The sequence below is a fragment of the Otolemur garnettii genome, unplaced genomic scaffold (genome assembly GCF_000181295.1).
Source record: "Otolemur garnettii isolate 467f Iridium unplaced genomic scaffold, OtoGar3 scaffold00006, whole genome shotgun sequence".
Taxonomy (NCBI): domain Eukaryota; kingdom Metazoa; phylum Chordata; class Mammalia; order Primates; family Galagidae; genus Otolemur; species Otolemur garnettii.
The window spans coordinates 34,366,738-34,393,287 of record NW_003852401.1 but is presented as its reverse complement, the minus strand read 5'-3'; the positions used below and the strand labels follow the sequence as shown (position 1 = coordinate 34,393,287).

At 40.6% G+C, this 26,550-nt stretch overlaps 1 protein-coding gene across 2 annotated transcripts in view; it reads right to left on the bottom strand.

Annotated features, from left to right (window-relative positions):
• Positions 1-26,550, bottom strand: part of PCSK5 (proprotein convertase subtilisin/kexin type 5) — a 430,298-nt gene that overhangs the window by 159,524 nt on the left and 244,224 nt on the right. For both annotated transcript variants that reach the window (XM_012813041.1, XM_012813044.1), the window contains exons 11-14: positions 19,995-20,112; positions 17,699-17,887; positions 5,799-5,935; positions 1,101-1,244 (exon numbers count right to left, since the gene is read on the bottom strand). In XM_012813041.1, coding sequence (XP_012668495.1) covers positions 1,101-1,244; positions 5,799-5,935; positions 17,699-17,887; positions 19,995-20,112 — 588 coding nt within the window. The remainder of the gene's footprint in view (positions 1-1,100; positions 1,245-5,798; positions 5,936-17,698; positions 17,888-19,994; positions 20,113-26,550) is intronic.

Sequence of the window (26,550 nt, the reverse complement as noted above, 5' to 3'; positions counted from 1 at the left end):
ATAAATCAGAAAAGGTGGTACCCAAAGAGACCCCTGGTAGAAGAACTTACTATACTGTCATAAAGGAAGCATCCTAAGCTAACAAAAAAGAAAAGAGAGTTACTCCGCCAACAATGTTAGCCTGTTGGGAAAATAACTAAAGACAGAGCTTCAATTCACACTATATATCATAAACCAAAATAAGTTCCAGATGAATTAATGACCAAAGGAAAAAAATAAGTCATTGTCGAAAAAGCATGCAAATATTTAGCTGATATTAAAGGATAAATTTTCTGCAAAAAAAAAAAAAAAAATCACGAATGTTGTATCTGAAACTATAAACCCTACTACTCTCTAATAGTTTTTTCTGTCAAAACAATACAAAACAAAAATTACACTTGGGAAGCAAGTAATAACTGAGAATGTTTTCAGCAAATATGAGATAATGTGAAAAACAATAACATACAAAGAGTTCTCATAAGTAGATAAGAGAATTACTGCCATCTTGAATAGAAAAATGGGTAAACGACAGTTGTATTTAATTTAGAAAACTACAGAGGAAAAACATTTAGATTTACTAGCAATCAAAGCTATAAAAACTTTAAAATGTACGTTTCTTTCTTTTTTTTTTACTTTTCTTTTTTCCTTTCTGTTGCAATGCTGACAGGTATAATCAACATTCACATGCTGGTCATAGCACAGACCGGTACGACTTGTCCGGATAGCAGTGTGACTAAATATTTCCAAGCCCCAGAACTCTATTCTACAGAAATCATCAAAGATACAGATACGGACTGATAAATGCTGATGTTTTTCCAAACCTTGTTTAACACAGTGTAAGACTGTAAGGAAACGATGCGTCTCAGATTATGGGTTAAATAAATTATAGTGTAAACACAGTATGGACTTACTAGCTTTGCAAAAATTAGTTTGCTAGTTATAACTCGTGGGTATTTGAGTATATGAATATAACAATGAACAGAAACACAAGACTATGGAGGGATAAAAAGTAACATGGAAGAATATGTATCAGAACATGGGTAGTATATTGTAAGCCCATGTGTGATGAAGACACATGAGCTTCCTTTCCCGAGCCTGTATTTCACTGGAAGCCAACTCACCTGCATAATCCTCTGTACCATAGTCATCTGTGGGGTCTTCAACTCGGCTATAGCGGAAACGTTCTACTTTGGGAAACTCGTTGGTTGGTGAATATGGCTGGGTGGAGGTGCCATAGAGGACCAAAGACCATTCTTTCAATTTACCTTGAGAAATAATAATAAAACCACAGCATGTCTAAATACACACTCTTTAGCTTTGTGGCTGAGACTCTGTTTTTAGTAAAGATATTTAAAGTCATTCTCATTCAAGAAAAAGCAACCAAAGAACTGTGGGAAGCAGACTGACATGGAGCACTATGTCAGACACAGGACTAGGATTGCATATTTTCTGCCATTTGCAGAATTAACTATCCAATAATTCACATACCACATATTTACTGAACACTTACGATAGGATATGCCTAATTGACTCATCAGCATTAATATAGGAAGATTAGAAAACAAACACACCTTAGATTGTTGGGTCAAGGGCTGAATGTCAAATTATGAATATTTAAGAGAAGCCCAGAATCTTATATAAGGCTTTGTTTTTCTAGGTATAAAAGTCTTATTTGACCTTTTAACATTTTTTGGCATTATTTGACTTGTTATTAGGAAAAAACTCTTTGTTTCACCTAGATTCTGAGCCAGTCAGTCAATATTAAGAATATATCACTACCTATATCTTCCTATAGACCTATGCCACCCAATATCATAGCCACTAGACATGTTTGATTATTTCAATTTAAATGAACTAAAACTAATACTTATTTAAAAACTCAGTTCCTTAGTGACACAGCAAGCATATTTCAAGTGCTTAATAGCCATGTGCAGCCAGTGGTCACTATACTGGATGGCACTGCAGAATGTTCTATCGGACAATGTTGCAAAACAGCCTTCTCTGGTCAAGGATGACTTGAGACCTGAGACAGGTGATTCACCTCCTGTGAGTTTGGATCACTCACAAGGAACACTTTGCTTTAGGTTAGTTCTTATTTACTCATTTATTTCTCAGCTTCATAAAATTAAAGTGTTTAATGCAAAAAGTTGAACAATAAAATAAAAAGAAAATTTGCCTCCAGGTCATTAAGCTTCATAAGATTCACAATCAAAAGGCATCAACCGTAAGTAGAAGTGATAAAGACACAACCATTACAAACATGGACACGCACTGGTACATGGCAGGTCCCTCTCAGTGTCCCTCCCACCTTAACACATAGATAGCATCCAGGCAAGGTCAAGGGTGAGACTCTGGGTCAGAGAGGGCTGAGCCTCATCTGTTAACATCTACAATCATCATCAAATTGATGTTTGACCACAGGATATGCTAAGCATAGGCCTAAATGCTTTGTAAGTTTTATTCCATTAAATGTGCACAACAACCCGTAGGTAGGCACCAGTATGACGAGTACACAGATGAGAAACAGAGGCATAGAAGTTAGTAACTCCCCAAAGGCAGGGAAAGGACAGACTGAGAGTGAAACTTACTCTGAATCCAAGTCTTGCGTTCTTAAATCATTATAGAATACCGTCTCTGGTTCATTTCTAGTTTAGGAGCCTGACATTTAAAAATTAATTTATTTTGTGATACCTTAATTTTTTTCCTGACATCTGTATAGGGCCAGTAAAATTGATTCATATATGGTTTGCCCTCTGCCTGCTTTTCTTTGGACTCGTTTGTTAATGACTATTCCTTTTACGGTTGGGGGGTTATTCAGACTCAGAATTCTAAGTGCCATGCATTAAGTAGTGGCAAGAAGTAAATGACCGCCAGAAATTGATGACCTGTCTGATTGCCTCTCGGTAGCAATGCAAAAGAGAACCCATTTTCCCTATAGCATTTCTTAAGTATACAAATGGAGCACCAATACAAGGACATTGCAGGTCATCCCACCCATCAGTCACCCTAATACCTGGTTCGTTTTATTAAGATCATTTTGGATCTAAAATTTTGCCCTCATAAGTGCTTTGGAGAGGGCTGTCTTCAAATGGATTATTTCCCTTTGTGCCATCTCTAAAGTATATGAAAAGCCCACTAGTGATACCCTTACTGGGCAATTTATCTCTTTCTATTTCACTTATTATGTAATTTTATTTCCTTAAACACCTCTGCCATGATTCACATCAAATACTGCCATATTTGGGCCACCATTTTTTCCTCCTCTACCATTTTTTTTTTCTATTTGTTAAATTCTATGGACGATTTTGTAACTGGTAGTGAAATACGCTGTTAAGAAATAGCTGTGTGAATACAGAATGAAAAAAAATCCACCCTCTTTGGTAACACATAAATACAATCTGCCTACATAGGTTTAATGTGAAAAAACCCCAAAACAATAATACCCCTTCCAAACATTCTCAAATATGTGTTATAATAAGAAACAAATGGGAAGCAAACAACAAGCAAATCTAAACTCCGTGTGGAGCCAGGAACTTCTGTTTTGGGGGGGTGATTCTCCCATTTAATTGGTGAGAAAAATACAACACATTCAGCTGAATTTCTATTGGCCTAGTAAAGAAATCCTTTATTAGTCAGAGATGGTGAAAGCTACCACAGGACTGTATGTCACAGAAAAAGTGATAGAAACACATGAATGTGCGTGTGCACCCCCCTCCCCAACAACTGATAAACAAGAAACCAAAAGTCTCTTATCAAAGGTGTGACTCATGCTGAAATGAATGAAAAGATACACAGAGATGGTATGTTTCTTAAAGCCTCTTGACTCCAGGCCTATAGTAGCATTAGGGTAGGTCTCTTCTGGAAGAAAAGAAACATCTCTAAAATGATTGGCAGTCACTAAGATTAAATTGAACATTTCAATAGTATCAGGAGAACCCAGTGTTATAGATAAGTCTGGATTATCTGAGCTACTGCAGAGAGCTTTTAACCCAGATAATCACAGTAAACTCTGCAGAGACTCTGAACAACTTGAGGGCACAGGGATTTACACTCAGCCCCAACCCTTGTACACGATGCCTGTGTAACAAGTACTATGCTCCAAGGAGAAGCATGCTCTTGCTGTGGTGAGTAGAATTGCTGGTGCCTGGTGTAGAGTCCAGTCAATTTTAGTAAGATTAAAAGTTCTGTAACTATCTAAAATTCTTAATAGATAACCCACCCTCTATATTTGAAAGTTGTGCTCCTTGGTATACAACTGCCACACTTGACAGTATTTATTTCTCTGGGGTCTCTTGAAATCTAAGAGCCTGGCAGTGAGACCTGCTGATGGGTCAACTGGGAGCTGCCCTTTGATCAGGGCAGCACAGCCCCATCATCGTGCTGCCACTGTCCCTATGTGCCATTACCTCATGTGTCTTCCTGGCAGGGACAATAAGCATGCCCTGAAAAGAGGAGGCAAGGAGACAGGAAGGTCTCAGGAGCTGAGTAGATTATGAAGAAGTGAGAGTGTCTAGAAACCATAGTCTAATCTAGAGTGTCTTCTCTATCAATTCTGGTTTGTTGAAAAATGTTTGATTTCTGCATGAAGGCCTGGCAACCATCATATTCAAGCTGCATGCTGGGAGTGAACTGGGCATAGCCACTGTTCAACAAAACCTTAACTCTGATTCACTGTGACCGGGCCACCATTCTGGTTTTGACTTCACTGATTGTGGGACTACTTACTGTGAGGACATAGATGAACCACATTACAGAATTAGGAAAAAAGGGATAACCAGAATGTACTTTCTGGATTAGCAGGCAAAATCCAATTCATCCCTGTGTTCTGCTCTCTGTCTCCTTTGCCCTGTGCGTCCAACTGTTACAGAATGATATACCCTCTTACAACTGCAGAATGTCTAAGTTAATTTACTCTGTAATCAGTCAAGGGTTAGAATTGGATGTCAGTCCTAAAAGTTCCCTCCAGTCTGGTTCTTCTGCAGAAAGACTGAATAGAACATTGATGAAGAGGACTTTATCTAATGCCTGAAGATATGCATGGACAGGGAGGAAGTGAGGTAGTTATCAGACATCATTTATTGCCAACTAAGCACTATTTAGGGCTCTGTCATGGGCAATACAATCTCCGACCTCATGTTCCCTTGTACTTTCCCTTATTTTATATCCCAAACAAGCTTTGTACTCTAGCATGAAGAGGGAATAGGCTGTGTGCAGCGGCAGAGTCTGAGAACCACCTGAAAAGGCCTTTGTTAGCATCGTAATTTCTATGTTTTACATCTCAAGAAGGTTTTTTTTTTTTCTTGGCTCTTGGGTTCATGCAGGGCAGAATACCATCATTCATTTTCTTTGGTAGTACCCAGATTAATTGTCATTGGCCAACCTCAATGTCTTACCTGAACTACAAATTATGTTTAGGGAAAACTAAAAGAAAGACAACTAAGGAAGCCTGTTGTCTATTGTGAAAATATGACATGAAATTTAACCCATCACAGGTGGACAAGGCTGCCTTATTTACAGACAAAGAAAGCACAGGCAGCTGGTTAGAGATAGGGATCATGTATTCTGAGACGCTGATCAAAAGCTGTCACGTTTTGTTCTATACTTGTGCCTAAATATTTATTTTTTATTTCTTATCCTTAAATTATTACCTCTCAAATGGCAATCTTAAGAACTGGAAACATGCAGATAATTTGAAGCACACACAAAATGAATCAATGAAAAAAGATAACATGATAAATGAGTATGAAACACTCTGGCCAGAATATAGCCCATCATTTCCTTCTACATAGGTGACTGATTTAAAGATAGGGAGTTCTTACCTGGAGTCTTAAAGTTCCTCAGTTGAGAGGGCGTATCATATACTTCAAGGATCCAGTCGCCAGCGGCTCGTTCGCCCCAGCAATGAATGGTCATAAACTCCCAGTTTTTAAATCCTTCCATGGAATGATCAAATAGCCTGAAAGAGAACCATAAAACCTTGCTTTGTATGCTTTTTTTTTTCTTTTGAGACAGAGTCTCACTTTGTTGCCTTGTGTAGAGTGCCATGGTGTTTTTGTAGCTCACAACAACCTCAAACTCTTGGCCTTGAGCAATCCTCTTCCCTCAGCCTCCCAAGTAGTTGGAACTACAGGCATCTGCCACTGCAAGTGGCTAATTTTTCTATTTTTTAGTAGAGACAGGATCTTGCTCTTGCTCAGGCTGGTCTCAAGCAATCCACCTACCTTGGTTTCCCAGAGTGCTAGGATTACAGGTGTGAGCTACTGCACCTGGCCAGCTATATATGTAATTTAAAATCTGGTGAGGGTCAGGACACTTTCTATATCCATCAGCATGTTTAACTAGACACTGGAGCTTGTCCCTATTCTGGATGTCGCTAGTTAGCAGATCTGTGCATATATCCTTGTTCTGCCACAGGGAAATAGGACTGGGGCTGGCCATGGAATAGGAGATCTGGACAGGATAACCCACTGGGGATCACGGAAACTAAAATCAGACTCTACCCACAAGATGGACAGAACAGTATTGAAGATGTGGAGAAACTAGAACTCTCTTGTACCGCTGATGGGAATGCAAACTGGTACAGGTGTTCTGGAAAACAGTTTGACAATTGGTACAGAGTTAAACACACACCACAAAACTGAACAATCCCTTTCCTCAAGAAAGAGATTTTTTACTCAAGAGAACTAAACACCTATGTTTACACAAAGAACTTTATATGAATGTTCTAGAAAATCTATAAACCAAAATCTATAAACAGGCCTTTTTCCTTGTCATTCTTCCTAAGCAATACAGCACAACAACTACTTATACAGCATTTACATTGTATTAGATATTATAAGTAATCTAAAGATGATTTAAGCAGGGGTCCTCAAACTTTTTAAATAGGGGGCCAGTCCACTGTCCCTGGAGGGCCGGACTGCAGGCCCCGGGAAGAGTCGGCTGCTAAGCAGGACAGGCAGAGGGGGCAAAAATACCCAGTGGGCTGGATAAATGTCTAGGTGGGCTGCATGTGGCCCATAGGCTGTAGCTTGAGGACCCCTGATTTAAAGTATAAGGAAAGATGTACATAGGCTATGTGAAAATGTTATGTCATTTTATATAAGGGACTTGAGCATTCTGGGATTCCGGTATCCTTGGGAGGTCTTTAAACCAAACTCCTATAAATAGTTAGGAACGGTTGTATATCAGTACGATGAACTACTACCCAGTAATAACTTTTAACACATATAGCAATGTGAATGAATTGCAAAAACATTATGCTAAATTTAAGCATCCACACCCAAAAAAAAACTATACTGTATGATTCCACTTATATCATATGTCAGAAAAGGCAAAACTATAAGTAAAGAAACAGATCGGTGCTTACCAGAGGCTGGGAGGGGGAAAAGGAAGAGAACTGGGACAAGTTTTGAAGGTGATAAAACTGTTTTATATGTTTAAATAATAGTGTGTGGCTACACAGATTTGTTAAAACTCATTAAATTATTCATGGACAAAAGTAAATTATATTGCAGGAAAATTACGCCTCAGTAAAAAGACTCTGCCCACTAATCTTACCCATTTCAGGAAGTCATGCCTAGAATCCCAGCCTGGGCTCTGTTCTTCCTCAATTCAATGATTTCCTAAGCTCCTAATCCCCTATCTGAAATCTCTTTCTACTTAATATAGCCAGAATAATTCTGTTTCCTGTGATGGAATCCTGAAGGACTCAAAATATTAAGAAAAATAAATTGTACTCTTATCTAATATAAAGAGATGCTAATGGATTATACACAATTAGCATATTAAGAAGTAGGCCTATAATGTAGATTTAACTACCTCCCCACCAAGAAATCCAAAAGATATAGGAAACTTTTTCTGTAAAGATGGACCCAACATGGTAGAAAGTGAGAGGTAAGGCAAGAGATTGTTTTAAGTACTTTTCTTTAAAAAAATCAGGTATATCTTGAAAAAACAATAAAATACGAATAAGTACTAAGTATAAATACTTATAATACTTATTTTATATTATTAAAATATAATAATACTTATAAGTATTAATAATACTTAACAATACTTATATCATAAAAATAATAAAATATGAATAAGTACTAAGTACTTATTCAATACTATATGAATTAAGTATTTAAGTACTTTTCTTTAAAAAATCAGGTATATTTGAAAACATAATAAAATATGAATAAGCAATTGAGAGAGAGACAAAAAGAGGAGGAGGACAATATCTCTGACATTGTCTTAGGAGCAACCATGTCTGGTTACTCGGCTATTTCTCCCCTTCAGTGGAGATAAATGCCATGGTCGTAATAACTGGAGCTTGATGGTTGTTTAGAACATGCGATCAATCAACTCTCCTTGCTTTAATTTCACGTTCACCAGTTAGACTGGTTACAATTTGACCTTCTTTGTAGATCTTCCCCTGCAGAGAAAATGCGTCTAAGAACAAAAATAACCAGTTTAATCTCCTTACAACTTAATATATTAGAACCCTGGTTTCCTTTCTTAAATTATTCCTGTTTAAGACCTTTTATTAACAGGGGCTTGCAGTTTGTTGACTTTTTTTTTTTTTTTGAAAAAAATCAAGTTGTAAACTTTTATTACAAATTAAAAATAAAGTTCTTACAAATCTCAACTTGACCCAATATGAACCGATTTAAAAACCTTTAAGGGTGTATTGAGAAAAATCAGGCATTTGTTATTACCAAAAAAGACATTGGTAGGTAGAAATAATAAATGCTGCATATGCTTTACAGGGCATGCAGATAGTTCTAGATGTCTAGTCAAAGGATAGAAAGCCAGCACTTGAGGCCTTCAGCTCCAGTTTTTTGTTCATTTCTTATTGCTGGGATTTCACACTCCTGTCTTCTCGTGGGATGACTAACCCAGGTGATGGTGCAGATGGTGGGCAGCACTTACTCAGCCCCGCCTGCTCAGCCTCCCACGGAGGAATTCTCAGCTAGTGGATCACCTGTTTTTGTGTCTTTGCCATCTTGAGGTTTAAGGTTTTCTGGGCATCTGTGTTGGTAACTGAGGGTGCACTGGTACTGACGTTGAGGTAGCTGCTGACCTCAGGTCTTGTCTCCTTGTTTCTCTTTTCCTCTTCACTGCTGTCCACTTTGGGCTGTCTGTGGTGAAGAGGGCCCCTATAGAATTGTGGTCTATGACTCCGATACATATTTTGTCCTACTGATCTACCTCGTTCTCCTGCACTCTGGTTGTCAGCACCGCCATCATTTCTCCCTGCAGGGAGGGTTGCAATCCTGTGGTCAGCGCCCATAAAGTCTCTGCATGTCGTAAGGAACCTTCACCTGTGCTAGGGCCCACTTTATAGGGCCTGGCCTTCAGGAGCACTCTCCGACCCCTCGTTCTTTTCCCAGCCTCACTATTCTGGTAATTCTGTTGGTAAGCGCGTGGAGGGTCCCTGAGGCCTATAATGTTTATAGTCTGTGGTGTATTTACCGCCTTGAACTGGAATTCCACCAGAGCCTGCAACATGTGCTGCCTCACACCCTTTTCTGCTTCAGCAACTTCAAACCCCACAGTCTCTCCATCTCCTGCACTGCATAGGTCCTTCCTGGGGTCACTATTCTTTATAGCATTCTGGTGTTCAAATACACCATCCTTGGAGTCATTCCTGTTGATGCAACCATATCTTTTTTTTTTTTGAGACAGAGCCTCAAACGGTCCCCCTGGGTAGAATGCTGTGGCATCACAGCACACAGCAACCTCCAACTCCTGGGCTCAAGTGAGTCTCCTGCCTCCACATGCCAAGTAGGTGGGACCACAGGCACCTGTCACAACACCTGGCTATTTTTTTTTGGTTGCAGCCATCATTGTTGTTTGGTGGGCCCACGCTGGATTTGAACCCGCCACCTAAGGTGTATGTGGCTGGTGCCTTAGCTACTTGAGCCATAGGTGCCGAGCCACCATATCCATTTCTTACATTTAACTATTTTACTGTTCCCAAAACCTTCCTTGAGATGACCTTCTTGTCTCAGCCGCCAGGCACCACAATGTGAGACAGCTGGGGTCACCGTTCCCTGAGCCACTGCCTGTGGTACCAGGCTTGGTGAGCAGTGCTGAGGGTGGGCGTGGCAGCTGCTGGTTGCGGTGATGGTGATGGTAATTGAGACCTAGGGTGGCAGCTGTGGCTCCTCCTGAGGTGTGATGGCAACCAGGCCAGCAGCGATGGTGGGGCTGCTCTGGGCTCTCTGGGGCCCACTTTCCACTCCTGCTACCAATTGAACTCCTGATTTCTGAAAATTATGTATCTGTCAATATGTCTGAAACTCTTTGTAAAATGCCAGCTGGATTCCCAAGGGTCAAGAGGCACAATTTTGGACTGTATTAGGTAAATGGCTGTCACTTGTTAAAAAGCAGGAAAATCACCTGCTACATGTTCCTGAGCTTTGAAGGACAGAAGAAATGAAAATTATTAAGCCTCATTCTCAAAGTGTCTAATGGTCAAAAAATTCAGGAAAGGTCGAATTAAAGTGAAATAAATACCTTTTACTTGAGGACATTTCAGCTCTTTAGAATACCCATGTAGGCAAATGTTAATCTCTGTTTTGCTATAAATGGGAGACAGTGATTTCAAACTTTATCTGGACAGGAAGCCTGCTTTCTTTCCTCTCTTTCTCTTTTTTAAGAACATCTGTATGTTATCTATAAAGGTTACCTCTTGAATAGAGGAATGTGGAACTTCAGTGAAGCTGGTGGCTTTCTCCCACAATGGCAGGGATGAAAAGATGGCTTTTTACATGAACGTTTTCCCACTATAACTGATCCTCAATAGAGTAAGGATGCTACACTTCTCAAGATCCTATAATATTCTATACAACCACAATAGGGGTGTTTCCCAAGTTCATGATTTAAAACTGGACTTGGGTAAGGAAGAAAACTGCTGTGTCATTTTATAACTGACTTACCACCATCAAGCCCTTCACTTAAAACACAGAAAGTGTGTACACCAGGCAAAAAGGCAACAAAGAGATAAGGAAAGAGGAGCTTTTTCAAATTTCCCTTCCTAAAACAGATACTGCTAAATGAAATACGTTGAGACAGAAATGAATGGAGGTGGAAAACCGGTTCAGAACCACTTTCTTCCTTAAGTTCTGCAGCTCTCACTTGAGCTCTCCCTCACTGAGGCCATTGTGCCATTCGAGGGCACTGAAGCAACAGCTCGTCACGTAATACCTCTCCAAGAGGGCTGAACTTGAAAGCATTTCCCAAACAGTTTAGACAGAACGTTTGGCTCGTTGCCTCACATCCAAAAACTACAAAGGAGACTTGAGGCTGCCATCACATGAGGGGCAGTCTTGTTTCCACAACCTCAGCCAACTTTTAATTACTCCTGGGTCAAGGCTCTGACTGCTGGATTAGCGGACCCTGCCCTTCTACCCTTTCCTGTCCACCTCTGAAAATCATGCCATTGCTACCAATCACTTTTTCAAATCACATTTGGAACAAACATTACCTATAACCTGGGTACCAAGAAAAAACTATCTGTAAGTCAGAATTCAAATAAGTGATTCAACGCCTGAAGATAAATGGGCTTTGTCCCTGTAGCTAAACAGTTTCCCACCCCCAGTCTCTTCACTGTACTCAGAGCTGGAATGTTCATTAATTTCATGTGACTATAAAAGTTGAGGGGAGGAAAGAAAACGTAGCCAAACACGATCATTACCTTTCGCTGAAAGAGTTGATGGGGAAAGAAACAGACACGAATAGCTGCTGCTGCCTGAACTAACTGGGCGATTCACATTTCTAGTTCCATCCTGCCCTTTATAGCCACAGAAAATTAAAAGAGGGATGGATCATTCTATATTTTGATTCAATACTATTCAATTCTATTTCTGATTCAATACTTCAACTATTTTCTATTTTTGGCATCATAACATCTGAAAGAAAACTACATTACCTGCGTACACCAAGAAGTAATTTGGCTTGTAGATTAGCTTTGTGTTAGAAAAACATACTTGCTCAAGACAATTATCAAACCATGGCCACCTGCTATGGAGATTCTAATTGTGGGGTATATTCTGATCAGCTAAAAAATTTAATGCCTAGTGTGAATGTCTGTCCTGTGCCAACTGGGAAGAAAATCAGACACATGTCAACATGATTAGTATGGGTACAATATCAATAAAATAGAGCCAGTGTGCTAAAAGCTGGAGTAGATTAAGTCCATGTCTGTATCCACGTCTGCTGCAGTCAAATTCTGTCCTCTCAAACTTGACTTCGTAATCATGTGCTCAATGAAATGATCTATGTAGGCAGTGGCACAAATTATGCATCCACTTATTAAAATGGTGCCCCACAGCCCTATCCCTGTGAGTGGTTTTCAGATGAATTACTTTGGATGAAGCCTGGTAGAAAAGACTGCCCATCAAGTGCAGTACATCCTTTTGAGGAATTAACTCAGGAAATAACTCATATAATTACTGTAAGCTTCCCCCCCCCACCCTCCACTTAAAAAGTCTAGCCAATGTACCAAGGGTACAAGATTCTTCTATGATGTTATGGCAACTACATAACAAGACATTTTATAAGTACTGGCAGCTGCCTGTTATTATTCAATTATTTCTAAAATTGCAAATAATCTGAATTTCAGCATCATCCACAACTACTCTGTGGACATTGGTGTTCACAGAATTAGACATTAGACCAAAATTCTTAGAGTTTCCTTTTTTTCTCTGTCACTTTTAATTTTTTTTTTTAGTGTGCCATCACAACTTAGGGTACATGTAATACTAGAAACGCTACGTGGAATGTCTGAAAAATTCATTTGGCTCAATTGTAATTGAGTTTTTGGTTTTCTTTCGATGTTTAATTTTTATATATAATTTTCTTTTGATGTTTCATTTTATATACAATTTTCTTTCGATGTTTTATTTTTAAATAATTTGCTGCTCATGTAGAGTATTTAAAAACCTACTATTTGGTTTGTCTCTTTTTTCCTAAATCTAAACTGCTTCCCTTAATAAAGATTGAGAATGAGAAAGGCACTGGTCCTACAGGTTTATAATATCTAAAATGATAAGTTTTCTTAAAAAACCCCTTCAACATGCATACGATTATCAACTCACCCCCAAATGCATTCCTTCTCGTGGTACACATATGGCACAAGTACTTAATCTTCTTGAAGATTAATTTCATGTCACAGGAGACGAATTTTATCAAAGTATCTGTTTTATATTACAGACTCCTTTGTAAATTACTGACACGGATCCAGCAGCACACTGCTCACAAGTCTTTCCATGATATGAAAATTACAAGAATGCGTATGAAAAAGTTGGACGATGTATTATATCCACGCTATTTAAATTGTGATCTGTGACGGGCAGCTTCAGTACCACTGGGAACTTATTAGAAATCCAAATGCTCCAGACCTACAGAATCAGAACCTCTGGGACAGGGGCCCAGAGTCATTTGTCAGGTGCTCTGAGGGGCATTGTGTAAATGAGAGCCACTGTGTATTCAGTGCGTACTAAGCTAGGAGCTGCTGTGAGTACTTGCTATATGTTATCTTACTTGATATGTGTACCAACCTTGTGAGGTAGACACTATGATATCTATTTAATAAATGAGGAAAATCACTTTTCCAAATTCAAACACAGAAATTAGTGAAGTCAAGACAAACTCAGCTCTCACTCCAAAGGCTGGGCCTTCTTTTGAATGAAGGAAGAGGGTTTTCATGAGACCTTACTACAATGTAAAATTTTCACTGCAAAAGTATAATTTTAACCATAAGCCAAAGATGCATTTTAAATGCTAGGACACTTTACAAATGTCAATAGTTGTCATTGGACATTTGGGCAGCGCAGTAACAAAAAAAACTGAAGAATAAGCACTGTATTTTAAACATAGGTAATTATGGAACCCTATCGGTTTCGCAGGCTCGAAAGTATACCTTCTGTCTAGTTGAGACCATAATTAGAAGCAGAAGTATTCATCTGTAATCAAATTTAGAAAGAGAGGCAAAGTTTCAGTTTTCAGTCAGAGGCCAAAATTTGGAACAGAGAGGCAGTACATTTAAACTAAACCTAAAACTCAATGAGTTGGGGGCGGGGAGATTTAGGGGGAAGAAAAGAAGACAGCTTTGCCTAATCCTAGCAAATGCAGTTGAAAGAGGACTCTGATGGGATTAGCTTTTGTTTGGAAAATTTGCAGGTTGAGTTTGAATGTGTCGTGTCTATGCAGGCTTATATCTAAAGCTGCTATTATTACCTACCATCTCCGAAGGATCCAGGTCCTCCTAGCTTCTCCCCTCACACCCGACCTCCACATATTCTACTTAGTAGTAAAGCATTTGCTCTGAATATTCAGTTCAGCTTTTTGTTAGGCAGGGTTTCCAGACCAAGGGGAGGACAGAGAGGATGAAGAGCAGGGTAAGAACAAAGGGATGTCCAGTCCAGGACTGCTCTGCCGACAGCCCACGGTGCCCACCCACTGAATCATCAGCGGGGCTAGCCCAGGAGCAGGCATGCTGGGTTAATGGGGCATGGAGCTCAGGTGGACGGGAGTTCTGAATGCCGCTGAGCGCCTTCCAGCGCAGCACCTGCAGCTGCTTGGGTAAACTGTTCTTCCTCCCGCAGCTGTTCTCCATGGGAGCTCGGGTGAGTGCCCGGCAGCCAGGGCAGGGGGCCGCTGGGGGGCTCCTGACGGCCCACGCGGACATCACGAACATGGTCGGCACTTTGCAGACAAGAGACTCTCAAGGAATTACTATGGTGAGGGGATACATAATTCTGAAGAAATTCCTCCTGGCATGTCTAGGAAAATATGGACTTCCGGAAAGCCAACGATGAACAGTGACAAGTCTCTAAAGTCGGAAGCATGTTTTGTGCATGCTGAAAAGAGCATTCACAAGGGAGAAGGTGTCCCTCCTCCCTGCCTCACGAAGGGTGATGCCAAGGGAGCCTTCAGATGCTAGGTCTGAGCTGGCCCCGGCACCCTTCCCTGTCACTGCAGCCAATTTGCTGAGAGCTCACTGAGGAGCAGAAGGGCTGCTTTGAAGGCCTGGGGAGGGGGGCTCTCTACGGTGCTGCCAGGCTAGTAAGCATGTAGCATAGAAATTCTACCTCTGCAAGAAGAGTCACATTTCCCGGAGGACTGGGACTGATGAAACGGGGACGACTCTGCCACAAGGCCACATCTTCATTTCTAACTACCTCCACTAGGAAAACTTGGTCTTAAACTTTTCAGAATTCCTTTTAAAAAACACACACACACACACAAAACTGTGTTCTTTGCCTTACATGTCCTCCTGAGACATCTTGCCTTCTTTTATAAAAAGATAAGGGCAACTATTTATTGCTCTTAAGAGTCATCTCCGGCACACATGTTGCTTCTCAAACCTGACCTATTCACCTTTTCCTCAAGGAAACGTAACTGCCCTGCCCCTGCCGTGCAGACCAGTGGGAAGGACAGCAGGAGCAGAGCAGGCCTCTGCCTACCCACCCCCCCGGCCCCCCACCTCTTTCTGTGCCTCCTGCTCTCAGCTCTCCACCTCCGAGCGCACTTTGAGACAGGGACATGAGAACTCACTGCCACTAGTCAGAGAGAGAGGTTCTGAGTAGAGGTTTTTGCTCATGAAATGAAAGCTTCAGAATACGCCAGATGGAAAGACACTGCCAATAGAAACCGTCTTTCTTAGCTGGACGTTACTAATATCAAGCAACAAAAACAGGGAGGGGGCAGGGAGGAGGCCCTGGAAGGTGGCCATTCATGGTTTGGGGACCAGGTACAGCTGTTTCACATTTATTTTAGGAATATTTGGGGGAAGCTGTGGATAAATGAATTCATAACATCCTTGAATCTCTCAGTGCTTCCAGCCCCCTCCAGTCTCCAATTTCTTGACCTCTTTTTGGGACTAGTTATTTCTAGGATTAAGATGAAGGATCTACAAAAGAGTAGCACTTTAACAAAGTGCTTCAGGCCAAGGAAATAACATCTGGGAGCAAACCTTATGCCCAGGTGGTCTTGATGGGCGAGACTGAGGCACACTTGTGAGCTCCGGTCACCAGCGTCTGAACTGTCTGCCTCTTTTCTCTGACATAAGGCCTGCAGCACCCTCCCGTTCAGCACTTTGCAAAGAGCAAAGCAGATGCCAGATGTTGGAGAAGGCATGCGAGCCTCAAGCCAGCAACCCACCAAATGCCTGTGATGGAATCCATAGCTCCTCTGCTCACAAGTTTCCTCACTGATGTCATTTAAGGGGAAGCCAAAAATAAATAGTGAAATATGCAGGAAGAGCCCAGACAGGCTAGAGGCGGAGTTTTCCAGGCAAACAGCAAGAACAGAGGGATTGTTTTTCTACAAGGGAGGGAGCTCGAGGGAGCTCCAGGGAGCAGATCCATGCATATGTGAGGCAAAACTTCGCACTCCCCAGTAGTTCACTAGGATACTCTTCTAAGTTAAACCCAGAGAAGTAAGGGTAAAGAAACAGGAAAAGAAGGAAAAAAAAGCAGGAAATAAAAGCCTTCACCCAATTTCAGTAACAACAGCTGGAGACACCCCAATTAATCATATAATTGAGCATCTGAAAGTTTTGCTCACTGGGAAGAAGCTGAAGCAAGTAGCTGCAATTACCTGGCAGGCTGCAGCTGAGACTTCTTCACCTGTGGTGGGAGGAGGGCAGAGGAGGCCCACCTGATGTAGAGGGAGCCGTACACTCCTTGCACCTGTATACCCTTACTCCGGCAAAGCCGCACTTCATGTTTAACAAGTCCCACATTCCCGTGCATTAATGGAAGATGTTAGGTTTGAAAGAGGAACACAGCAGGTGTAAGCACAATGAAACACACTTGAAGATTTCAAGTCCTGGACTCCCCATCCCTGTTGCCTATAAATGCTATTACTCTTTCTCCTTTTCTCACTGTCCCGTGGTAGGTGAAGTTTGAATGTTTTTTTGGGGGGGGGTACAATGTGTTGGTTTTATATACAATTTGAAATACCTTCATCAATCTGGTTAACATAGCCTTCATGGCATTTTCTTAGTTATTGTGTTAAGACATTTACATTCCACATTTAGTAAGTTTCACATGTACCCTTAAGTTTGAATATTTTTAAAAGCAACAGTCTCACTGTTCAGTCTCACTTCTGGTTGTGCAGGCTTTCATCGGCCAGCGTTTCAATGCCCATGTCTACAAATAAAGTTTTATTGGGACACAGTGGTGCTCATTCATTTACATCATCTGTGGCAGCTTTCATACTCTAAACAGCAGAGCTGGGTAGTTAGTGTACCCATCAGTTGGCTCACAAATTTCAAAATATTTACTATTTGGCTCTGTACAGAAAAAAATTGCCAGTGATTGCTTTTAAAAAATAGAATTTCCTTTAACTTCTGAAAGTAGTACTTGGGCAAGAGAATTCATTTAATGTGTAGCAAATATCAGCAGATACAAGGGTGGTAGAGGGGTATGAGGGTTGGATCCCAGAGATCTTAGAAGTTAGTGCTCTGCAATTCTCTTTTAGCATAAAGAACAAATGGCCATCAACTTTTCTTTAGTCATCCTTTAACTATTAATTGCTATACTTTTCCATGCCTGTGAATTTCAGACAGCTTCATATTTTCTATCCTAAGCAATGAGATTAACATTTAAGCCACCAGCTGTTGGTTCCCAGGGCAGAAGTAAGGAGCGGCTGCTCCTTTCTACTCTAAAGAACAGCTGAATGTCAGTGTGACCCCTACCCTCGTGGGCAGACCCTGTAACTGTACCTGTTGGCCAAAAGCTGGGACCTGGTTCCCGAGGGTGAGGTCAGGTAGATGGCCAGGTCTCCCCTCCTGGGGTGGGTGATGGTGATGCGCACAACGACATGCTCCAGGTAGTTGACGTGGCGGTTGGGGTTGTCAGAGCAGCCCGAGGCTTTGTAGATGGAGCGCACGGCACTGTTGGGGCGAATGGTCCTGCAACAGAGAGAGGGGAGTTTGAGCAAACTGCGTGGTGGAGGTCAGCTGCGTGACCCTGGAGGCTTGGGATGAATACACAGTGTCAGGCAAGCAGCTGGCCACCAGATATTAACAAAAGCACTATCACCCAAATGACTAGGTCATTTTGAAGGGATTAATGATGAGACAGTGGGAAAGATGTGAAAGGAAAAACAGAATGAAAGTTATTTTGTCTGTATATAATTCTGGACATCAAACTCGAGTGTGGGCTGCTATCACTTTCTCAAAACATAGATGGCTGGGCTCCAGGCACGGAGTGTCTGTTTGGGTAGGTCCCAACAATTTGCATTTTTAAAAATTTTTTTATTAAGTCCAATACACATAGATCATGAATACATCCATGCATATGTGGAGTACAATGTGCTGATTTTTTTTTTATACAATTTGACGGTTAGATCAAACCAATCAACATAGCTCTCACCTCATTTACTTGATTATTGTGCCAGATCTACAATTTGCATTTCTAACAGCCTCCCAGGAGATAAAGATGTTGCTGATCTCCGGAATATAGTTTGAGCACCTCTGTATTATGGAATAGTGGGGCTTAGGAATTCTCATGCCCTTGGTTCAAATCCCTAGTCTACCCAATTCCTTGCTGTATAAGGCAATGACACATTCTTCCCTCTTGCCTATGGGTTCCTGTCTGCCTCTTTAACTTCCTCCTCTACCACTGTTTCCCTTGAACATGAGGCTCCAGCCACAGTCTCATCAGTTCAACTTCTGGGATCATTCAAGTTTCCTACCTCAGGGACTTTGCACATACTGTTCTATCTGATGTCCCAGTGGCTGACTCTTCTTCCTTCAAAGGCTAAGCTGCACAAGGCCAGGGAGCATTTTTCAGTTCCCTTTTTATTCCTAATATCTAGCTCTGTGCTTGATACCCACTAACTACAAGAAAAATAGTTGCTGAGTTGGTGAATGAATTTGTGAATGAATAATTGAATAATTCCTTTGATCCCATTTCCTCAATTGTCAAATGGGAGTAATATCCAAGATGTTATCAAGTTTTAAGAACAAAATATACATGGAAGTTTCTAGCACTTGGTTCGGCCCATAATAAGTGCTCAATAAATATAGGTTAATTTTTCACTCTCTGTTTTTTTTTTTTTCCTCTTTCATTGTTTGCCACAAAAAAGTAGAATGGGAAAGAAAAATTAAAAAAAATCCCAAAGTTTAGTTCATTTATTTCTGCTAACATATTTCCTCAAGAATTATAATGACTCTAGTTTCATCACTAACCCAAGTTCAAAAACATTTTTCAGGGAGAAAAGTTTCTGAAAATAACAAGAGAGAAATATTAATAAAGTCACTAAGAGATAATCCTATTTCTGGCATTTAGTATTTAAACTTTACACAATTGTTTAGGGAACCGTGTCAGTATAGCCTCTGAGTCTGTACTACTGGGGAACAGGCCTTAAAAATCTTTGACTGAACTGCAGTCTCAGTTATTGGACATTTCTCACCATTCTTTGGGTAACTGCCTGGAATATAGTTGGTTCGGTGTTTCGAAGTACAGTGATTTCTGGAGAATACTTGCAGTCTCAAACAAATACTGACGGAACAGACAACTTCAGAAAGCCTATCTGTAAGCATATCCCCAAGTCCCTTTTTAAGAGATGCTTTTCCTTTCTTCTTTTTGAGACAGAATCTCACTTTGTCGCCCTGCATAGAGTGCCATGCGTCATAGTTCACAGCAACCTCAAACTCTTGGGCTTGAGTGATTCTCTTGCCTCAGTCTCCCAAGTAGCTGGGACTATAGTCGCCCACCCTAATGTCTGGCTATTTTTTTAGAGACGGGATCTTGCTCTGCTTAGGCTGGTCTCAAACTTGTGAGCTCAAGCCGTCTACCTGCCTCAGCCTCCCAGGGTGCAGGGATTATATAGGCATGAGCTGAGCTGCTTTTCTTTTAAGGATCCTTGGGTTCTAGTAGTGTGGATTTAAAAGCTTAGAAAGAAACTACAGAAGCTTTTAAGCTTCCATGTGCAACAGGGGCTTTCTGGAGCACTTGTGCGGGCTCGCTGTCTTTGGGGGAATTCTCATGCGGTCTGCTGGCAGGAAGTATTACTTGATTTGTCGGTCTGTGCTTTCCACACACACGTGCTGCCGGGGAACAGTGGTCCACTTCTCTGCTTCCATCACCATGGCCTCTGCATCCATCAGTCCAAATCCATAGAGGTGGCTCACTGTGAAAGGCAAGAGGCTGGTCAGCTTCAGTGAGGTTAGGCACAACCTATGCTACATGTGTCACTCAGCAGAGACCCCAGACCCATCCCCATAGATGCTCGCTATCCTACCAGTAACGATTTGAAAAACAACTAGGGGGTGGTGCCTGCGGTTCAAAGGAGTAGGTGCCGGCCCCATATGCAGGAGGTGGTGGGTTCAAACCCAGCCCCGGCCAAAAACTGCAAAAAACCCCAAACAACAAACAAACAAAAAACAACTAGGACAAGGAAAAAAGATGAATGTATATTTCTCATTTATTATATATTATAACCAGTAGCATGACTACCCTTTATAATTGTTACCACATTTAAATCCAGCAATCTTAAGATGTCAGTGCCATTATCCTCATCACCCACGGATGATGACAGAACTGAGAAACAAAGAGAAACTTGGCCAAGACTGACTAGCAAGTCAGTGGCTGGGCTGGATTCTAGTACACAGAATTTTGCTCCAGGACCCCACTGTTAATCACTTGCATTCAGAAGAGATGACATCATTGCTTTTGTAAGATCAAATTATTCATAGTTCTAAAGAGAAGTGACAATGTATACCAACCAATTCTCGTAGGGCAAGGAGACCTTACATGCACGAAATATCAATTTTCTGACACACTTAGTAATTAGGTTGAATACCTCTGAAGACATAAATTATTACCTTTCTTTTAGTGTATAAAAAATGTATTGAACTTTGTGCATGAAATATTTGGATGCCTCTAGAATTTCATCCCAGCTTCTTGTCTTCAAAACTTTTAGTTCTCAATTAGCATACCTATTGATCTAAAGCTGAATTTGACATAACTGTCTCTGAAATTCCAGTTACATATAGGAATACTTTAATGAGGACTCAGGAAGATCTACTTGTGCAGTTCTTTCTGAAAATACTTTAATAATTCTAGTTGGATACTTAAAATCTCCCTTTGCATTGAACTGTCTCTTGTTACTTTACATGCAACACGAAATCATACTTGTACCAATTTTTGTCTAAAACATTTTTCATTATCACATTACTTTGTGCAAAATTTCCATAGTTGCTCATACTTATGGATTATTGAAATATGCCAACTTGAAACTCACACTGTTTTAGGACAGGGTCCCATTCTACCTGCAAAACAACCTCCTCACCGAAACTTCTGCTTTGGGAAGGCCGCTCTTAAAGTCTCCAGTCAGACTTTGTTCTTTCTGCCTCACTGCCAGTGTCCTTGCCAAGCCCTTGGCCTCATTTCGCCTCTCTGCAGAGTCAAACCCTACTCATGTAAGTTTCCGAAGGCCTGGCTAGCCTATCATTTCCTAGTATTTTCTGACCAATAAAAAAATTCAGAAGATATTTACTGAAATTCAGCCATCCATGACCAGTGAACTTTTCTCCTTTCTTCTCTGATAACTAATTTGTCAATCCACCTGCACTTCTGACCACTCACCCACCCACCCACCCATCATTTCTTGGCAGCCTCCAACGTGTCAGGCGCTGGACTAGGCACTGACTTTTTTATCTGTATCATCAATTGCATTGCTAATTAAATCTGTCAGCTTGTATCTTTCTACTTTAGCTGTATCCTATAAACTGATGACAGGCACTGGGTCTTCTATTTCTTTATATATTCCATGAGATTCAGTAGCACGTTAAGCACAGGAAAGGACAAAACAAATTATAGCATATACCAAAGGAAAACGGTACTAGGATTAAAAAGTGCTGCTTTATTTATGCAATTTGGTAACCACACAATTCTCAACGAACAAAAATTAATCCCACATTTCCTTGTTTTAGGATATGAACCTAGTCTATCACAATTAGTAAGTTCAATAGATATTATTAGTATTATATGTCCCATATGAGACAACCAATTTAAACAATCATACAAATGTAAGGACCCAAGCTCATTACCTCAATATCAGGCATTTCGCCAATAGGGCATAATAAATAACAATAATAATAAAAACCTACTTTGCTATGGGATAAGGATATATACATATGTATATATAAGGATATATATGTACTTCTGCTACTTTTATTAATAACTTTTTTCCTGCTTAAAAAATAATGCATGTTCTTTGTAAAAAATCTCATCCAAAAAACAATAAAGAGAACAAAAGTAATCAAAAACTTCATTACAAATTGGCAACTACTATGAACTATTCTGAATAATTAGTTTTGGTTACCTAATATAATAAGGGGTAATTAAAAAGAAACAGAGGGATCCACATGACGCAGATGGAATGTCAAGTTTAGGCTTAAAGAAGCCAAATTGTGCAGACCTTTTGTTAAAGTTCATGTAAATCCTATGTTCTCATTCAACATCTAACCATAGGCTACACCATTTTATCATGAGCATTCTAAGGTATTTTTTTTTTTCCTGGAGAAACTGAATTTTAAACAAATTACACCAAGGTCTTTACCTCTGATTAGTGCTCAAACATCCCCCATGGTAGAGTCAAGTGGTTCTAAACTAGCACAAGTTACCATTTTCTCTGTTCTGGGTAATGGGATTAAAGGTTTGATCGGTGTGTGAGAGGTGAAGAACGGGAGTGGAGAGGTGGGGTGGGCAAGTGTCTGGAGCTGCCATTACAGTACCAGGACAGCTCTCACTGTAGCCCTGGTTCTCACTGTTCTCACTCCTGCACTTCTCCCCACCCCCGTCCCCCAACAACTATCCACCTAACAACCATTAGGACATAAACCAGAAACTAAACAGAGTATCACCACATGCAACAAAACACTTCATACCTGTTCAACAACCACTCGAGTCAATAGAAAAGCACCTTGAGTCTTTATGAAGGCCACAAATTTGTTTCCTTTTCCAATTCAATTCCTACCCTCCAGAGACAAGGTCTGTTCATGAAACACTCCAAAGGTATGTTCAGGAAAGAGTATGACCAGCTAGCTAAACTGTAATCTGGCAGGTCAAAAGAAAAAGATTTATACTAATACTAATAAGCAAAGGGATGGGATTACATCAATGCAGGTCACTGAGTCGGTAACAAAGATTTTTAGTATTTTAAAATACTAGAAATCTGTATTTGTGCACAGTTGTGATATAGTCTAAGAAAACATGAAATACATTTCTTTATTTTCCTCCCCTAACTCTCCTTTTGGGCTGGAAATATATAAATTTCATATAGTGTGGGCAGTTATTTTGCTTTCTTTGGTAAATACTAAGAATATTTATACGATAAATGCATTGGCCAGAAAAACTCCCTTCAACTGTGTTGTCCATAGGAGAGATCTGCATTAAACAGTTTGGAAACACTAATAATTTTTTTTTTTGGAGACAGAGTCTCACTTTGTTGCCCTTGGTAGAGTGCCATGGCGTCACAGCTCACGGCAATCTCCAACCCCAGGGCTTAAGTGATTCTCTTGCCTCAGCCTCCCATGTAGCTGGGACTACAGGCATCCGCCATAATGCCCAGCTATTTTTTTTTTTTTTTTTTGGTTGCAGTTGTTATTGTTGCTTAGCAGGCCTGGGCCAGGTTTGAATCCACCACTCTAGGTATTATGTGGCTGGCACCCCTGCTGTTTGAGTCACAGGTGCCGCCAGAAACACTAATAATTTTTAATGTAACACAGAATTTTCACACTCTAAAGTGACCTGTAAATACAGAAATGCTGATCTTTTTGATGACCTCGTGAGTCAAGTCTGTCTTGCTCATTCTTCTCCTATCATGATGGGTCACGGTGCTCAGGGGAGGACTCTCTCCAGGGCGCAGAGCAACTGGCTCAGAGGAGGGCTTTCAAAATATTTATTAAACGAAAGAGTGGACTTTTCGCCTAGAGGCATAAGTTTTACTAAAGACTTACAAAGGGAACTAAGAGGTGTGTTCTTTTTATTACTAACTTCTATACAGTCATCTTCAGCACTTGCAATTTATTCACGTGTAGAGCCAATATTCACATTTTATAAATTTGTAATTATAGGATTACAGGTGTGAGCCACTGTGGATTGTCTGAGCTCATGAGTTCAAGACCAGCCTGAGCAAGAGCGAGACTCTGTCTCTAAAAAATAGCTGGACGTTGTGCTGGGTGCCTGTAGTCCCAGCTACCCGAGAGGCTGAGACAAGAGGATCATTTAAGAGTTTGAGGTTAGTGTGAGCTATGACACTATGGACTCTACCAAGGGCGACTCTGTCTCAAAGAAACAAAACAAACAAACAAAAATAACCCAAAGCAAATTTACGACTATAGCAATTATACCACGCAAGCAACTGGCTGTGACTGTGGCCACTCCACAGCTAAAGTAGTCTGATGTATGCACGTTTCTCATCCCAAGCTCAGGGCAAAACCCGGGCCTGAAAGTAATTTTATGATGATCAGGTAGAAGCCACTCTGTACAAGCACTGTGTAAAATGCAAAATTCTACGAAAGCAGAATACTGTTAACACTGGCGTGAACAAGAATCCCGACCAGTTCAAATAGAATTTTTCATTCCTAAAAGTGGGGCAGCAAACATTCAATTTGGTTTTAAACTTCGTTAAAATTCAAAAATCAAACACTAAAGAGATATTGCAGGAACAAGGCGTGTATATAGAATAATTAAAGATCTTGAAGCCAAGTTACTGAAGTAGATTTCAGAAAGCAAATTTATTTTTTAGTAGAGTGAGGTAAGATAAGCTCTTTTTCAATAAAGGGGATTTGAAAAGCTTGCATAACATTATATTTGTTCTTTTAGCCTTCAGGGCTATTTACATGTTGTTATGTATAAGATAGCAATCAAGACCTTATAAACAGGCTCACTCCTGAGCAGATAAGCTCAGGAAAGTGGTTTCATCTTGCACCAGATGTACGACTAGCTTTTATTCAAAGTTATCCAAAGGCTTCCCTGCTTGGAATAGTCAGATGGGCAACAGAACTCAGAAAAATAGACAATAATCTCTGGCAGGTAGGTTTTCCTTTTCTGATAAGACCAGAGGAGCAGGGAGCAGATTGTTAGGCACACAAGTGCCTAATTACAGGGTTTGAAAGCAGATTCAGTTTACTTAAGCAACAGCTTCAGCAAGGAGGCCTCAAAAACCTCAATTCTAAAGATAAGCTTGAAAATTCTGCAGGAAAAAACATTCGAAGTTTCTGAACATAAGAAGCTATAACCCAGGAAACTGGGGCTATGTTTATTTCTTTTAACGTGGACTATCTTCATTGGAACCAAGTATTTTAAATATTTTTATTTTTAAATTCCATTAAATGGACATTTCATGGTGACTCTAAAAGCACTCCATGTATAATAGAGGGGTTGATTGGTTAAAAAGGTTTTGAGCTTCCTGAGATGCGATGCAGAAGGACCTTTTGGGGATCAGCTGTCGGACGTACCCTCCAGGGCAAAACAAAGCAAACAAAAAACTATAAAACTTCTCTAGGGAGCCTATGAGAAACATAAAAGTCTTGCTTACAGCTGAAAAAATAGGCAACTTAGTGATAGGTACCCATTACTGAGTATTTAATATAAAAGTCCAGCCATTATCTCCGTTAAGGAAATCATTCCTATGACCAGGGTGACTAAATGTTCACGTTTGCTCAGGACTGTTCTAATTTTAGTATGAAAATGGTAAATGGGAACCCCCCTAAACCAGGAGATTGGTCACACTGTGTGCATCTGACATAGTAATGTGATACTATGATGGAGTAGCACAGACCTCTCCCAACTTTTAATATCAATGATCTCCCAACCAGGGGAGACAAGGCATCCTGCACTTACATTTGTTTTTGTTAAGATGTGCACAATCATCAAAATACGAAACATGGTTGAATACATTAAGTTCAATTACTTGATTATTCCAAAGTGTCCCTTTAGGTGTACTTCACCAATAACTGATTCGATGAATTTTTATATCATTATTCAGCTGTACAGCACCTGCTCCGTACTCAGTACCGTACTAAACAGTGAAGCCCCCAAAGAAACAAAATAACGAGTGTTCTCAGTCAAGTAGGAAGTGAGACAAGGATAACTTTACAATTGAACTGAGAACCAATTAAAAGCACCAAACGGCACCATGTAACTATAAAAGGACTTCAAGAGAAAAAGAAATTAGGCAAAAGGACAACGGATATGAAGGAACCCAAGAGATCCAGGTGTACATTAAGCACTTGATCCGTGTTACCCAAGGTTTGCAGTAAGTCAGGTCACCCCAGGGGGGAAAGCAGTCCGCATTTGCACTGCGCGTCCCTGCGTGTGCAGGACTTGGGCAGGTAGAGAAGCAGGTAGTATGTTTGGGGGCTTAAATAATCAATCAAGTCTTTGTGTGGTTCACTGAAGCACCGAGGAAATGGCATCCCTAGAGTGGGGGTGCCTGGGGTGAGTGGTAAGCAGGGATGAGGGGAGTGGTAAATACCAAATAGGCGGTGAGACCAGACTGCGGAGCACGGAAAGCCGACTACGATTGCTGAGCGTCGTCTGCCATCAGTCCAGTTGTTGC